The sequence below is a fragment of the Patiria miniata genome, unplaced genomic scaffold, assembly GCF_015706575.1.
Source record: "Patiria miniata isolate m_02_andy unplaced genomic scaffold, ASM1570657v1 HiC_scaffold_3, whole genome shotgun sequence".
NCBI lineage: Eukaryota > Metazoa > Echinodermata > Asteroidea > Valvatida > Asterinidae > Patiria > Patiria miniata.
This window is the reverse complement of record NW_024037069.1, coordinates 12009880-12026642: the sequence shown is the minus strand read 5'-3', so window position 1 is coordinate 12026642 and position 16763 is coordinate 12009880. Positions and strand designations below refer to the sequence as shown.

Genomic DNA, 16763 nt, shown 5'->3' with positions numbered 1-16763 from the left:
ATATGATCAGTGGTCTCTCGTTTCTCGTTTACCTAAAACAACTTTGTTTGGATCGGTTGTGGTTTGCCATGAGAATTGCGAATTTTTTGAAGCCCTTTTCACGGCCATCGTTCGCTGGCCTCGCGTTGCTGTCAGTTGTGTGGACGAGAAAATAGAGCAGCTACGCGTGACACGGCAACTGACTAAAGCACGGACATGCGCGAGTGCGCACAAACCTAAAGCGCGTCGCCCTTAAAACAGGAAAACAGCGGTGGACCATCAACACTCTTCCAACATGGCTATCGCGGACAAAGTCATCTCCGTTTTGACAAACGCCATCTACATTTCTACTGTGCCTTTTCTCCTATGTGCGGTCGTGACTTTCCTGGTCACGACACTGATATGGCGGCGACTGACGTACTGGAGCAAATACACCTGGCCACCCGGGCCTCGGGGCTGGCCATTGGTCGGTAATTCACTGCTGATCGCTCCAAACTCTGGACAGACTAATGCCAATATCACCAGGATTGGAAAGCAGTACCATCCAGATATGTTCACGCTGACTTTGTACTTGGGAAAGTAAGTACTAGGGCCAATACTCCTATGTGTTTTATTTCTCCATGGGCTAGGCTAGTAGAAGTAGTATAGGTAAGTTATATCAGCCGTGCGGAGCACGCTGATATACTGTGATCGTCCAGTTTCTTTCTTTCTTTCTTTCTTTCTTTCTTTCTTTCTTTCTTTCTTTCACACGTACAACGTTCGAGCTCCGGAGTAAGTAGGTGTTTTTGTGTATTTTAGACTTTGTTTGATTATTATTTCTTTACCACTGTACTTTGTATTGCCGATACATCTTGCAAGACCGTTTCTAGCCTCTCAGGTGTTTTCATTTTATTATATTTTCAGATTCATTTTTCGTTCGTCCCTGTTTAGCTTGATGCACTGTCTGACTAGCCGCCATGGCTAGCCAGGCAGGGCCCGCTATTCAGGGGCAGTCAACCGTAGGGGCGTCCGCTCCTAGCAAGCCCATTGTTCCTGGTGACGAGCCATTCAAGAACGTCACCAGGAACAATGGTGTTACTTTCCGTGCTACAGACACTGTGTCCATACAATCCTACATCGATTCGTTCACTAATGTCCACCCTGCCAAAGATATCATCTCTGCTTCTCGTATTTCAAATGGTCGTATTGCTATCTATCTCAGCTCGAGGGAGGCCGTCGTGGACGCTGTTCAACGTGGTCTCGACCATGACGGTTCTTTCCTTGAGCTGACTCCCCTCATCCGTCCTACTACCCGAATCACTTTATCTAATGTATACCCTGAAATCCCTAATTCCATCCTGGTTAATAATCTCTCGTCATTCTGTAAAGTCGTGTCCCAGATCCGCCCCATTCCCCTGGGTTTCAAAAATAAAGAACTCAGTCACATAATGTCTTTCCGGCGACACGTTCAGGTTCTGATCAATGACAATATTACACCCCCGGATCACATCAACTTCTCCCACAACGGAGTAAATTACCGTGTGTTTCTTTCAACTGAGTCCGTGCGGTGCTTTAACTGTGGAGAGTTCGGCCATATCAGTCGGGCATGCAAAAAGCAACCCTCCAACCATCAGACCCACCCGGACAACCCTCTCAACCCACCCCCGGTTTTTGTACGTGGTAAATCAGATCCCAAGCATCCCCCCAAAAACTCTTCTCGGAAATAACCAAACGCAAAAAATCTCCCCCCTCCAATCCTGTTGACGAGACCCCCCGCCTCGTCCCCCTCAAATCCCCCTCTCCCGTTCGCAAAATTGCCAGGAAAGTCATCTCTCCGATGCAAGTCTCGTCTCCCACTGTATCCCAGGCCCTAGATGCCGTTTCTCCCACCCCCTCCACGCCCGCCCCCTCCACGCCCGCCTCCACGGCTGACGGCACTGACACGGACTCCACGCTGTGGGAGGACTCGCAGGCCGACGATGATCCTTTCGGCTCTGCGGGTCTTCCCACTTGCAAAGGACCTCTCAAACCTGACGAACTCCTGGCATTTCTCAAAGCGGTTAAATCCAGCAAAAAACCTGAACTTGTCGCGCGGAAATTCACCTCAAACATCCCAGGTCTTGCTGCTCAACTAAAACCCCTGAAAAATAGCCCTCTGCTTAAACGAAACTTGCAACAGAGGATCTACAAACTCATCAAAAATCTAGATGTCTGATTTATTTCCCTCTATTTCACTATGGTTTCTGCTCAACTCACTCATTTTATTTTTGTAATGACACTGTCACTGATGACTTTAAACGCGAGAGGCTGTTCCTCCTCGGTCAAACACGCCTCTCTTCACACATATGTTGATACGCTTTGTAATAAACCGGACATCATTTTTCTCCAGGAAACCTGCAATTTAAACGATCATTTTTCTTCCTGGAGTTCCTGGCCTAGTTATACTCCGATTTGTAATCCCAGCCCCTCGCGCGGATCCGGGGTCACTACTCTTGTTAGAAATAACTTTTCCATTCTTGAATCTTCCTCCATTTACGATGGCTATGCTACTTATACTAAAATCTCGCATAATGACGTCATTTTTATCTCTACAATATTCTTATCCCTCAATCTGATAGTGAAGCCTTAAAAGCCATCGACTGCATTTACAAACACAGTGACCCCCTCAGTGACGGTGTCATTATAGTCGGAGGTGACTTTAATTGTACTTTTGATCCCGAGTTGGATCGTTTAAATATGCCGACCGAGCGTCGTCCCAGAATTTCCGTGGCTCTCAAAAACATTCTGAACAAACTTTCTTTGTACGACGTCTGGCGCAGACGGAACCCCGAGGAAAAAAAGTACACCTGGTACAGAGCTAACCCCTTCAGCCAGTATGGCGTTTCAAAAGCCAGACTTGACCGCTTTTATCTCCCCACTGCTCTTTTGTCCTCCGTCTCATTGTGTAAAATTCTTCCCTGTTCTTTGTCTGACCATTCGGCTGTGACCGTCACTATTAAGCTTCCCTCCTCTAACTGTAAAGGAAGCGCCTATTGGCATTTTAATAACTCTCTCTTAGACGATCAGGCCTACAGAGAACTGATTGCAGATTTCTGGACTGGCTGGAGGGAGAGACAAAACGAATTTCCCGACATTTGCGCGTGGTGGGATTTTGGCAAGATCCAAATAAAAACCCTCACCCAAATGTACGGGTCGAAAATCGCCAAAGAAAAACGTGACGCCCTGCTCAGGATTAACAAAACTATTGAAAACCTTCTGTCTGCGCCAGACTTTAACGAAGATACTAAACGCATTCTTGATGAACAAAGAGATGAATTGAATAAAATTCTTAACAATGAAGTTCGGGGTGCCCTCGTCAGGGCCCGTTTTCAACATGTCAATGAGGTCGACACATGTTCGTCCTACTTCTTCAATCTTGAAAAGTCTCGTTCTCAGTCTAAATCTTTTTCCAGTATTCGCCTTGCTTCCGGCGATCTCACGGACGATCCTGCACAGATTAAAAAACACGTGCGTGATTTTTATCAAAACTTGTACAGCCGACCTCAGACTGACGAGGGCGCCCTAGAGCACATTTTAAATGATGTGCCTAGACTCGATTCAGTCGACTCGGAGGATCTTGATGTTCCTCCCAGTCTGGAAGAACTCGATGCTGCGGTTAAGCAACTTGGCAAAAATAAAACTCCCGGCCTAGACGGTCTCACCTCTGAATTTGTTCAAGCCTTCTGGCCTCTCTTCAAAGACGATTTATTCTCCGTTTTTTCTCACGCCTGTAGCACCGGAATTCTTCCGCATTCTTTCCGTCGAGCTGTCATCACGCTCATTCCAAAAAAAGGAGATCTTTCCGACATAGCCAACTGGCGTCCGGTTTCCCTCCTGAACACCGACTACAAAATCTTTGCCAAGTTGCTTGCCAATCGTTTAAAACAATTTATTGGCAATGTAGTCCACCAAGACCAGTGTTACTGCGCTCCTGGTAGGACAATTTATGACAATATTTCTCTCATTAGAGATATCATAAATTTCTGTAATTTCAATGATGTTCCTTTGGCCGTAGTCAACTTGGATCAAAAGAAAGCTTTTGACAGCGTTGACCACGGTTATCTGTTTAATACTATGAGAGCCATGGGTTTTGGAGACGCTTTTATATCATATATTAATCTCTTGTATAATGGTGCCGAGAGCCTGGTGAAGGTGTGCGGCTCTTTAACTGCACCCTTCACCTTCGACAAGGGCATCCGTCAAGGGTGCCCGCTCTCGGGCCTTCTCTACTCCATTGCCATAGAGCCTTTTCTTAACAAACTCCGTAATAATCTGAATCAACATAGTTTTCTTCTTCCCGGCACCGATAAATACGTTTCGGTCTCGGCGTATGCCGATGATATCTCTCTCTTTGTTACCTCCGACAACGGTTTTAAAATAATTGAGCAAACCTATGCTATTTTCAGTAGAGCCTCTGCTGCAAGTTTAAATACTCAAAAATCCCAGGGGCTGTGGGTCGGTTCGTGGACCGGACGAGTCGACCGGCCCCTGAATTTTCAGTGGAACAGTCAAGGTCTTACCTTTCTTGGAGTTCGCTTGGGAAACACCCACGATTTCCTTAAACAAAACTGGGCCATCTGCAAAGAAAAACTTCACAAAACTCTGTCTCAGTGGAAACGTCTCTCTTCGACCCTATCCTTTAAAGGTAAAATTCTCGTGGCCAATCAACTCGCTGCTTCTAAACTCTTTCATATCTTGGCCGTTCTTTCCCCACCCGAAAATGTCCTGAGCGAACTCCAGGAACTGCTGGTCGACTTCGTCTGGTCCGGGAAGAGACATTATCTCAAAAAACAAATTCTCTATCAGAGACCCGACAGAGGCGGACTCGGTCTTGCATGCCTCCAAGCACGCATGCTCGCTTACAGAATGTCCACTATCCAACGCTTTCTCGGTCTGTGTCCTCATCCTGCCTACACCATGGTTAGCTACTTTCTCCGTCGTTACAAAAAACTCGACTTTGATTTCCAACTCTTTCAACTTGATCTCGATCCCAAATTCTATATCAGCATTCCTCCACTCTACGGCGAGCTTCTGCGTGCTTGGAAGGCATCCGGAGCTCGAATCGAAATACCATCGGATCAGATCAGTCATGTTATCAACATCCCTATCAATAGCACTCTCCTCGAACACGCGGTTGACGATGGGAACACCTGTTCTCGACTCCTCTCGTGCGGGATCAGGATCGTCCGTCATCTTCTTCATCCCTCCACCGGTCGCTGGCTGGAAGCCGAAGATTTACCCTTCGCCCCGTGCAGTTTCCGTCGTCCCTCCCTCCGCCTCATTGACAGATTGCTTCGCCGCCTGCGTCTCGCCCTCCGCTCGTCTTTTCCGTCTCTCATCGGCTCCTGTGGTCTGCTAGCTCCTCCGACTCCTCTCCGCACCGTCCCCTGCTTTCCGGATAATCCGATCCCCTTTTTCATCGCTCCCGACCTCAACGGACTCTCGCTATCCTCCAAGACCCTTTACGATATCTTCAACGTTTCCGTCAACTGCCACCCTCTTACTACAATCACTCACTGGCATCGCATCGGTTTCTTCAATAACTCTGACTTCTCCATCCCCTGGACTCAAATCTACAAGCTTCCCACTTCCAAGAAAGAAGGCGACGTCCAGTTTCGACTTCTTCATAACTTCCTGCCTTCTCTCCCTGTTCTTCATCACCTCAACCCGGATATCTCCCCGTCCTGCGGATGGTGTGGAGAGGAAGGAACTGTCATCCACCTCTTCATCCTGTGCTCTGCCATCCAACCGGCCCTCAACCTTCTACACGCCTTGCTGTCCCGTCTTCTTCCGGATCTCCGTCTCAACTTTGACCTCTACTGGATCCTGATCCCAAACGCCAGGAGTCGGGACCGGGACGCGGTCAAACTCGCTAATTTCCTCATCGTCAGCCTAAAAAATGTAATCTACTGGTCCTATCGCTCTACTACCTTTTCCGATCCTCTTCTCGTCTGGTCTCATCGTCTAAAATCTAAAATCCTCATCGAATATCACTACCACCGGTTAAACTCATCCCTTGATCTATTTCTCAAAAAATGGTACATTAACGATTCTCTCTTTACTGTAGCCGGCAATAAGATAACGTGGTTGATCTGATCACTATTTTCTTTGCTTCCTCTTCCTTTGTAAATACATCCCCTCCCCTTCCCAGGATCGCCGTTGCGTGGGTTGTCCCGCCGACCCAAAAGCGGGACGTTGTGCTTTTTGCACAGCCCACCTCGACGACCCTATTTTTCCCACCCAGGGCTTACCGGTAGTGGGCGTGTAACATGCCCACACCAGAGATGCCGGTGACCCCACTCCTTTCTCCTCTCCCTCTCCTTACCCTCCCCCTCCTTACCCTCCCCCTTGAATACTGTTTTAAGTTTCACAGATGCTTCTATGCATTTCGTTGCGTACTTTTTTTCTGTTCATTTGTTTTCTATTGTATAATTGATATTGTCTTATTCCTCTATATAGTTCTGTCATTTTTGCAAGATTCTTTTTTGCACTTGTTTGTTTATAATTTACTTTTGGGTGAAAATTACTTCAGTTTATTGATCATGTATTTTCTTGTTTTGTTCTCGTTTACATTTTGTTGTTTGCATTTGATGTCTGTGTATTTTCTTTTTACATTCTTGTCATTGATCTTGTTGTTATCTTGTTTGGATATAATGATCTTTTTCTGTGCGTTAATATCTGTCTTGATTGTTCTCATAGTTTTTGTACAATTTGTTTTTGTTGATCCCACCTTCCAACTAAATTACTTCTAAAGAATTTTCTGTTTTGTTTTTTTGGTTGTCTTTAATAGATTTTGTTTTCAAGAAGACGGGAGAGGTTGAGTAGCCGGCGGGCGGAGTGGCGGGGTTGGTGTGCGGGCTCGGGCGGAGTGCTGGTGCTTGTGTTTCGTCGCCGCGGTTTGCCGGTTTGGCAGTAGTACACAGCTAATAGGTGTGCCGCGGCGGCGTCACGTGGTGCCGGCGCTTCGCTTGGGCTTGTGTTTCGACCTGTTGTTTGCTCTGCTCGCTGGTTGCTTGGATTTTCCCGATTTTCTTGCCTGTTTCCTTAATGATAATAATGATAATTTCTTTTAGTTTTCAATTACTTTTTCGTGTTTACTTTACAAAGATAAATGTTCGTCTTTAAAATAATTGTGTTTTGGATAATTTTGTTACTGTTTATTATTTACTTTAGTATACAAATCTTTTATTTGTAATTGTTTTAGTTGCTTTGTATATAGTTGTTTTGGATATGTTTTCAATTGAAATAAAGTTTTCATTTGAAAAGTCAAAGTCTTTCTTTCTTTATATCAGCCGTGCGAAGCACGCTGGTATACTGTGATCGTCCGATTTCTTTCTTTCTTTCTTTCTTCGGGCAAACGGTCACGTGACCAATATAAAAATGGCCATAACTCCTAAACCATTCAGCCGATTTCAAACAAACTTGGCCAAATTAAACCTTGTCACATGCCCTACCTAGCCATGTTCGTAAAATCCGGCCACTGGTCATTAAAGGGGCAGTAGAGGTCATTTAATGAATATTTACAAAATGCTTCTTCTCCCACAGTCTTAACCCAATTGATGTAAACCTTGGTCAGTTGTTTCTTTAGACCAAGCCTCACACAATTTGTTCACAGAATTTGGCCAGTGGTCACCTATTGGTCAGTAGGGGTCATTTTATGAAAAAAAATAAAAAGCTGTTTTACATTTTAAATCTTTGCAGCCCTGTTCAGTGTATTTTTTTTATCTCTAATTCTCAAATTTCATATTCCTGACTTATTTTGTTGTTGAGTTATTTCAAGTTTTTCATTTTTCAAACACACATAAAAAACAATATAAACACATAGGAATTCTGGGAAGGTTTTAAACCACCACGATACTGTGGATGTTGTATTGATACTGCATACGTTTGGTCTGTTATAGCAGCAGTGCCACCTGTGTAAAGATATGTGTTCAGCCAGATACTCCACCGTGGATTAAAGAGTACGGAGGCCAATAAATAACACTATTGCTGTGGTGAATTTTTGAGTGTTTTTATGGATTAATCTACGGGCATTAACTACTGTTTCATGTGTTGTCTTTACGGCTATTTTTTGTAATGTTTCGGCGGTCTTAATATCAAATATTCATAGTTTTTTTCTCTTACATTCTTTTGCTGATCTCAGCCACATTTAGCGCAGCTTGTGATCAGTACGAGTCAGGATTAAAAAAAACCCGATAAAACGGCAATTTAGGCTGATATCCGTGCTTCGGGAAGCACATTAGCTCTAGTTCTTTCTTTCTTTCTTTCTTTCTTCGGGCAAACGGTCACGTGACCAATATAAAAATGGCCATAACTCCTAAACTATTCAGCCGATTTCAAACAAACTTGGCCAAATTAAACCTTGTCACATGCCCTACCTAGACATGTTCGTAAAATCCGGCCACTGGTCATTAAAGGGGCACTAGAGGTAATTTAATGAATATTTACAAAATGCTTCTTCTCCCACAGTCTTGACCCAATTGATGTAAAACTTGGTCAGTTGTATCTTTAGACCAAGCCTCACAAAAGCTGTTCACAGAATTTGGCCAGTGGTCACCTATTGGTCAGTAGGGGTCTTTTTATGAAACAAAATTCAAAAACTGTTTTACAATTTAAATCTTTGCAGCCCTGTTCAGTGTATTTTTTTATCTCTAATTCTCAAATTTCATATTCCTGACATATTTGGTTGTTGAGTTATTTCAAGTTTTTCATTTTTCAAACGCATGTAAAAAACAATATAAACACATAGGAATTCTGGGAAGGTTTCAAACCACCACGATACTGTGGATGTTGTGTGACATACAGTGCCACACTCTCCACAGACTTTGCACTTAACCGCTATGTGGCCTTGACACTGCATACTTTTGGTCTGTTACAGCAGTAGTGCCACCTGTGTAATGTGTTCAGCCAGATACTCCACTGTGGATTAAAGAGTACTATTGCTGTGGTGAACTTTTGAGTGTTTTTATGGATTAATCTACGGGCATTAACTACTGTTTCATGAGTTGTCTTTATGGCTATTTTTTGTAATATATCGGCGGTCTTAATGTCAAATATTCATAGTTTTTTCTCTTACATTCTTTTGCCGATCTCAGCCACATTTAGCGCAGCTTTGGTCAGTGCGAGTCAGGATTCAAACAAACCGATAAAACGGCAATGTAGGCTAATATCCGTGCTTCGGGAAGCACATTAGCTCTAGTTCTTTCTTTCTTTCTTTCTTTCTTTCTTCGGGCAAACGGTCACGTGACCAATATAAAATGGCCATAACTCCTAAACTATTCAGCTGATTTCAAACAAACTTGGCCAAATTAAACCTTGTCACATGCCCTACCTAGACATGTTCGTAAAATCCGGCCACTGGTCATTAAAGGGGCACTAGAGGTCATTTAATGAATTTTTACCAAATGCTTCTTCTCCCACAGTCTTGACCCAATTGATGTCAAACTTGGTCAGTTGTATCTTTAGACCAAGCCTCACAAAACTTGTTCACAGAATTTGGCCAGTGGTCACCTATTGGTCAGTAGGGGTCTTTTTATGAAACAAAATTCAAAAACTGTTTTACATTTTAAATCTTTGCAGCCCTGTTCAGTGTATTTTTTTATCTCTAATTCCTAAATTTCATATTCCTGACTTATTTGGTTGTTGAGTTATTTCAAGTTTTTCATTTTTCAAACGCATGTAAAAAACAATATAAACACATAGGAATTCTGGGAAGGTTTCAAACCACCACGATACTGTGGATGTTGTGTGACATACAGTGCCACACTCTCCACAGACTTTGCACTTAACTGCTATGCGGCCTTGACACTGCATACTTTTGGTCTATTACAGCAGTAGTAGTGCCACCTGTGTAATGTGTTCAGCCAAGTACTCTGCCGTGGATTCAAGAGTACGGAGGCCAATAAATAACACTAATGCTGTACTGAATTTTTGAGTGTTTTTATGGGTTAATCTACAGGCATTAGCTACTGTTTCAAATATTCATAGTTTTTTTCTCTTACATTCTTTTGCCGATCTCAGCCACATTTAGCGCAGCTTGTGGTCAGTGCGAGTCAGGATTCAAACAAACCGATAAAACGGCAATTTAGGCTGATATCCGTGCTTCGGGAAGCACATTAGCTCTAGTTATAGCTGGAGTTACCCAGCCCTAAATTTTATCATTGGGTTGTCATTTAGGGCTGGAGAGGGCTGGAGGACATGTTCACCAAAACCAGCAGCATTGGCAGGTCCAATTTTTTTTTTTTCCGAAAATGTGCAATTTTGCCCCAGTTACACACTAAGTTCAACTGGAATTCACCAAAACCTTGCCTGGAATAACCACTATACAGGTCCTTGAAGTAAAAAAATGATCCACGATGAAAATTCAGCCTACAATTGCAGTGAATATAAGGAGGCATAACCGACAACCGTGCGGTCATGATGATGCTCGCAGTTTGTGCACAAACAAAGCGCTGTCGATATACCATGCACAACACAGCGAACCACCCAGTCACACTTGCCAAATCTGCATGGTGCGACGTGGCATGGCGCTGAAGCGCGCAGCCGACGACTGTTTGATGCACTACTGCTGCACTGTGAGGCTTCACTTCAACCTTGTTCCCCATGGGTACGATCTTGCTGCGCCATGTTGTTTCCCATCATGCCTTGCGCGATCTTAACCCCTGGAATTGTGTAATTTAAATGTGTCAAAATATGGCACATTATAATTAGGCTGCAGTTTATCCGTTTTACGTGCCAACGCCATCTTTAAAATGTTAAAAGTTGTGATTTTGAAGAACCAATCTTTTCAAACATAACTTTTGGACGTTGCCTTATTTAGCAAAGATTTGTATCAAATGTACGTACCATTTTCGGCCCTTTACAACCGAAGATACAGGGGCTTTTTTAGCGAAACACGAGGCTGCTATAATCCATATCGTACAGGCATCGTGACTTTTTTTTTCGTACATGACGGTACGTGCAAAGCACGCGAGCACATTAGGGGCGCGCAGGGCGTGCAATCTTCGAAATGTGCGCGCAGTATGCTGTGAATAGCCAATCAGCATCATTTACGTCATCATCAGGGCCAGGGGTTAGTGTAAGGAACGCGCACGCGCCCATGGAGTCGAGGCTGGCTTCACTTGCATCGCGGCAGATAGGTAGAACGGCAGCCGAAGTTGGCTGACAAACAGTCGTCGGGTGCGCGCTTCAGCGCCATGCCGCATTGCAGCGTGCAGTTGGCAAGGGTGACTGGTGGTTCGCTGTGTTGTGCATGGTAAACGAGGGCGCTTAGTTTGTGCACAAACAAACTGCGGGCATCATCACGACCGCACGGTTGTCGGTTTTTCACTGCAATTGTAGGCTGAATTTTCATCGTGGATTGTTTTTTACTTCAAGGACCTGTATAGTGGTTATTCCAGGCAAGGTTTGGGTGAATTCCAGTTGAAGTTAGTGTGTAACTGGGACAAAATTGGACATCTTCAAAAAATTTTTTTGGACCTGCCAATGCTGCTGGTTTGGGTTAACAACTTCCTCCAGCCCTAAATGACAACCCAATGATAAAATTTCGGGCTGGGTAACTCCAGCTAGATAAGTTAGGAATCGTGGCCTAAAATGCAGGCATTTGCAGGTTTCAAACATTTGCCATGTTTTCTGAATGTTTGTGATGTTGATGTTTGTGGCCAAATATCGAGGGGGCTTTGGACCCCAAAATCTCCCCTGTAGATCCCGGGGCCACGGGCATGTGCCAGTCTAGGCCTAAGTTAAATCAAAATTGCTTGATCCACTTCTGGGTGTGACAGTGTCCAAGAAAACAGAAATCTTTCTATCAAACTTTTGAAACAATTCAGATTCGAACGAATTTCAGATCATAAACTTGAATTGTGGACTACTGCATATGAGGGATCTCAACCTTACTGAACTTTTCTTGAAAATGTTGTTGCTGGGAGTAAGTAAAGTCAGCTGATTTTGTTCAGCATGTTTCCCAATCCGCAATGTAAGACTCGGGTTTTATTGACGCAGTGTGGACCAGTCACGTATTGATCAAGGTTGCGTTTTGACCTATTGTGAACTGGCCTTCAGGTGGCGGCCAGACCATGAAGCAAGGGCTCTGTTGACGGTCGGTGAGTGGTGACCTGCTGACCACCTCACTCAGTGGTCATGCATGGTCACTCCAATCAATTAGGAATCAATGGACGAAAACAATTGAGTTTTAGTGGTCCTGCTCCGTATACGGACACATATAATTATATAGGCCTACACTGCACAATAATCTTCAAAAGGGCCCATGATGCAATGGCATTATGTTTTTCTTCAAATGTCCATTTCTCTGAAATGTTAGAAAAAATTGAGACACTTCTTTTTTAGTGTTTCACGACGATGCACTTGAAACGTTCCATGCTTCTCTAACCAATTGCCGTGACATCATTGAAATCGTTATACACTTTTTAGTTCAGGGGTTTTCTGATTCAAATGTGAACCCTCAAAAAAAAACAATGTAAGAAAATCGCATTTTCTACCGCAAAAAAATTAATAATGAGTTAATAATGACAAATAATGATGTTAGAGATACGAAAAATGTACGTGCTTTATATTGAAAGAGTCGTTTTGGAGTGTTGACTCTAATTTTATACAAACTATACCATACATTACACCATCTTTGACGAATCCCATATTCAGTCAACTGTTTTTGATGCTGAAATATCAGATTATTCTATTATACGTTCGGCCGATTCTTTACGTAAATGATGACTGAATGAAATCTCGGTGAATTGAAGAGAAAACAGGAGGCCGGTTAAGCCATGGAGGGGTGGCGTGACACACGGCCGGCACTGTGTCTTCAATGGAGAGCTGAACTGTCCAAGCCTTGAGCACGAACACGTGAAGTACAAGGTGTGGAAGAAACGGCCACACCCAAAGAGCCAAATCCTGGTAGCTTGATTACACCCTCCTCCCCCTGATGCGACGCCCGTGATTAAGTCTCTTTTTTCGGTTGGTGGGTGGGTGAGTTTGTTTCTGCATTCAATAGTGGACGTTGAACAATAGAGGACAATAGGGTCCCCAATTCACGAAGGTTCCTAATTTGGCGATGTGTACAAAACATATAGGAGGTCTTCCTAAAAAGTTGAAGTATAAACAAAAGAGGGACAAAAGGGGGGGGGGTCCCTTATTGCAGGCAGTTACACACTTGTGTGGGTTGGTTGGTGGACACTTTACTTGAGTTTTTTTCTGCATTCAATATAAAAGGGGACGTTGAACAATAATTGAGGACAATAGGGTCCCCAATTTCCCGAAGGTCCCTAATTTTTGATCGTGTACAAAACATATGGGAGGTCTTCCTAAAAAGTTAGAGGAAACAAAAGTGGGACAATAGGGGGTCCCCGATTGCAGGCAAATACACACTTGCCTGGCAATATATTGTATTCATGCATCTCGAGTATTGCAGCTTTTCATTCGAAGACCGGTTTTGCAAACACTGATGCGCGTGCGTCTTATTTGCATATTTTTGCATATTAGGTCACGCCCCATTCGTTTTCGTTTTTTGTACTCCATAGTACCGTACGGCCCGGGTGCACGGACGGTGCCGTAAGCCGTCTTCACACGTTACCCGGCCGCCGTGGGTTGTACCACTTGGTACTTGTTGTTATAGAGCTCAGGTTAAAAGGGTTATTTAGTTCAAGTTAACATGTGTTATACTTTTTTCTTGCACGTTTTACCTTTCCAGTTTACCTGTAAGTCATTTTAACCTTTAACACCTCTTGTTAAAATCAGTTGGTTGAACACCTAGCTGTTTGAACTCCTTCCAGGAAAGTCCTGATCCTGAACAGCTATAAGGCAATAAAGGACGGTCTCATCAGGCAGTCTGAGCTCATATCTAACCGCCCTCCTGATTGGCCGTTCAAATATATCAACAAGAACCGCAAAAGTGTTGGTGAGTGCTGATTTCAAACCATACAAGGTGAAATTAAACTACAGGCCTTTTTTTACACTCTCGTCTTGCCTATCTGTTCTGAAATCAACGTGTATTCTCGATAGTCCGATGGTTCGATAGCCCTGAGGTTTATTAATCCAAAGGTTCGATAGTCCGAACTCACAATTTCCCGTACTTACCCCTGCTACTTTTGAGGTACTCATACAAAGAGAAATTTAGGGAACAATGCTACCCAACTACTCACCCTTAGAAAAACGGTATCCCAGAAATGAAATTCTAAGGAAAAGGGATAAAAGGACAACAATGCAAGCGCCCCAGAAATCCCATCTGCTGGGATGACCGTACATGGGTTTACATTAGTCCGAAAATGAGATAAGGTACATTTATCTGAACTTTTGATGTGATAGTCCGAAGGTTCGAAAATCCGACGGTTCATTAATGTCCGAAGGTTCCATAATCCGAATGCTCCTTATTTTGTCCGAAGGTTCGATAGTCCGAATTTATAGTCAGAATGTTCAATAGTCCGAAATAGTCCTACAAAGTTGTATTAATTTATGCAGAATGTTCAATACAAAAAACCATGTCGTAAAACGAATCTCTCTCTTCGTGTATTAGGTATTTTCTTCGAGTCTTACACCAACTCTTGGAAACGGGAGAAGAAGTACATGATGAGGACCGTCCGCCATTTTGGTTACGGTACTTCTGCAGCACAACCCCTCATTCATCGAGAGGCTAACCACCTAGTCGAGCTCATCAAGAAGAGAAACGGTCAGCCGTGTTTTCTTGGCAATCCAGTTAGCCTCTGTTTCCTGAACGTGACCTTCTCCATGATCTTCAGCGCCACCTACGAGGAAGACGATAGAGAGTTTTCCAAGATACTGAATATTATCAGGAACTGGTTCACGCCGATCTTTAACATGTATGACGTGGAGCCGCTCCTCCCATTCCTACACAGGTTCGGTCTGGGCTCTCGATTGAAGCAGGGCAAGAGGAATACGGAGGACTTGTTAGGATTCATTAAGAATCACATCGACAGGCACAGGGTCACTCTAGATCCAGACAACCCTCGTGACATGCTGGACGAGTGCCTGATTGAGATGGCTAAAGGTGACCCCAACAGTGATCTTTCCAGAGGCTTCAAAGAGGAGAACCTTCAGTGGATGCTTGTCTTCTTTATTTTGGACCAAGGAGACACGACAACGGGTCTATTCCTCTTCTTGATTCTGGCCACTGCTTTTCATGCCGAGGTGCAGCAGCGCGTCTTCCAGGAGATCCAAGACGTCATCGGGGACCGGCCGCCTTCGCAGAATGACAAAGAGAAGATGCCGTACACGGAGGCTGTTATCCTGGAAACCCTTCGCATGGATACCAATTTCTGGCTCTGGATAGCTCACTTTACGGCAGCTGATGTTGATGTCCTAGGCTACAAGATTCCCAAAGATACCTCGGTCATTCCTAACATCTATTCGGTCCACTTTGATCCGGAGCTCTGGGGTGATCCAGAAGACTTCAGACCCGAGAGGTTTATCGACGAGCAAGGCCGCATCAGCAAACCAGAATACCTCATACCCTTCTCAATAGGTTGGTACTTTTTTAGTTGTTTTCAAGTACTTTCTCTTTACACTTAGGACTGAGTGTTTTTCAAAGGCATGGTTCTTGACTTTTATACAAATCATCAAATAAAACAGAAGGGTAACTAGGTGGACTAGAATAAATTAATTTAGTGTGTGAAAAAAAAATAGATTCAAGCGGAGTTTCAACCTGTGGTTGCTTGGATACGGTTTAGCATTGTGAGCCCTTTTATAGTTGTGCTCTCCTTTAATCAGCGTCTTTTTATTGAGGGATGCTAGAGGTATTCAACAAAATGGTAAAGATTTTAAGTAAAATAAACTTCAATCTACATTCACTAACCCACTTCATCTCAACGCTTTACGTCCCAGCCATTGTTAACATCGGTGTAGTTAAAATGATAAACGTTACAACTGCATTATGTGAGATGCATTTAGGTCCATACGTATTCTTGAATTCGCTCTTTTCACGCTTCCGCCATAGGCATGCACAGCCTCGATCTGGCAGTTTTACACAATGACTATAGCCGGTTCAGTGATTTCCATGTCGGGGGTTTCAGATCACTGAATTTTATTGTGTAAAATTGACAGATCGAGGCTCTGCATGCCTATGGCGGAGCGTGAAAAGAGCGAATGGCGTAACGTTGTTTTTAGTAATCTTCATTTCTGTTATGTCCTATTAACAGGACGAAGACGCTGTATCGGGGAACAGTTGGCCATGAAGGAGTTCTTCCTGTTCTACATCACACTCTTGCAGAACTTCAAGTTCAAGCTCTCGGAGAGCGACCCGAAACCCAAGTTGGAAGCCAAGTTTCTTGAAGTCTTTCCGGAGGACTATCGTGTCGTAGCAGAGCCAAGGGAATAGCTTGGAAAAAACCTCAGCGAAGCCATGAAAACTCAAGTCCATTTTAGAACCGATTTGCCATTAATTCTTAAGCGAGCCAATTTACAGGTGTACAGTCAAGAACTTGGAATTTATATAACCTCATATTTTGAATTGGGTGAGGAATGAGGATTTTGGCTTTAAAAAAAAAATTAATTTCGTGCGATAGAAAACGAAACAATATTATCTGGTTTATGAAATCAAATTAATTACTGTACAAAAAAAGGAGAGGATCTTGTCCTTTTGCTTATTTATTTTGTTTGTAAGGTATGATCATGTGTTTAATGTAAGAGGTTGAGGAAGTAGAGTTTAGTCTCCATTGTGTTCTGTTGGAGCATTCAAAAGTGTATGAAACATGATTGTTAAATCGAATAAACAAGAACATTTCGGCAGTTCAGAAATGAAT

General features: G+C 43.6%; 1 protein-coding gene across 1 annotated transcript; it reads left to right on the top strand.

Annotated features, from left to right (window-relative positions):
- Window positions 1-218: 218 nt before the first annotated feature.
- On the top strand, window positions 219-16762 carry LOC119738806 (cytochrome P450 2U1-like). Its single transcript, XM_038213766.1, has 4 exons — window positions 219-558; window positions 13782-13906; window positions 14522-15487; window positions 16161-16762. Exons 1-4 carry the CDS (start codon window positions 275-277, stop codon window positions 16337-16339), a joined length of 1554 nt encoding a protein of 517 aa, XP_038069694.1. The 5' UTR covers window positions 219-274; the 3' UTR covers window positions 16340-16762.
- Window position 16763: the final 1 nt, after the last annotated feature.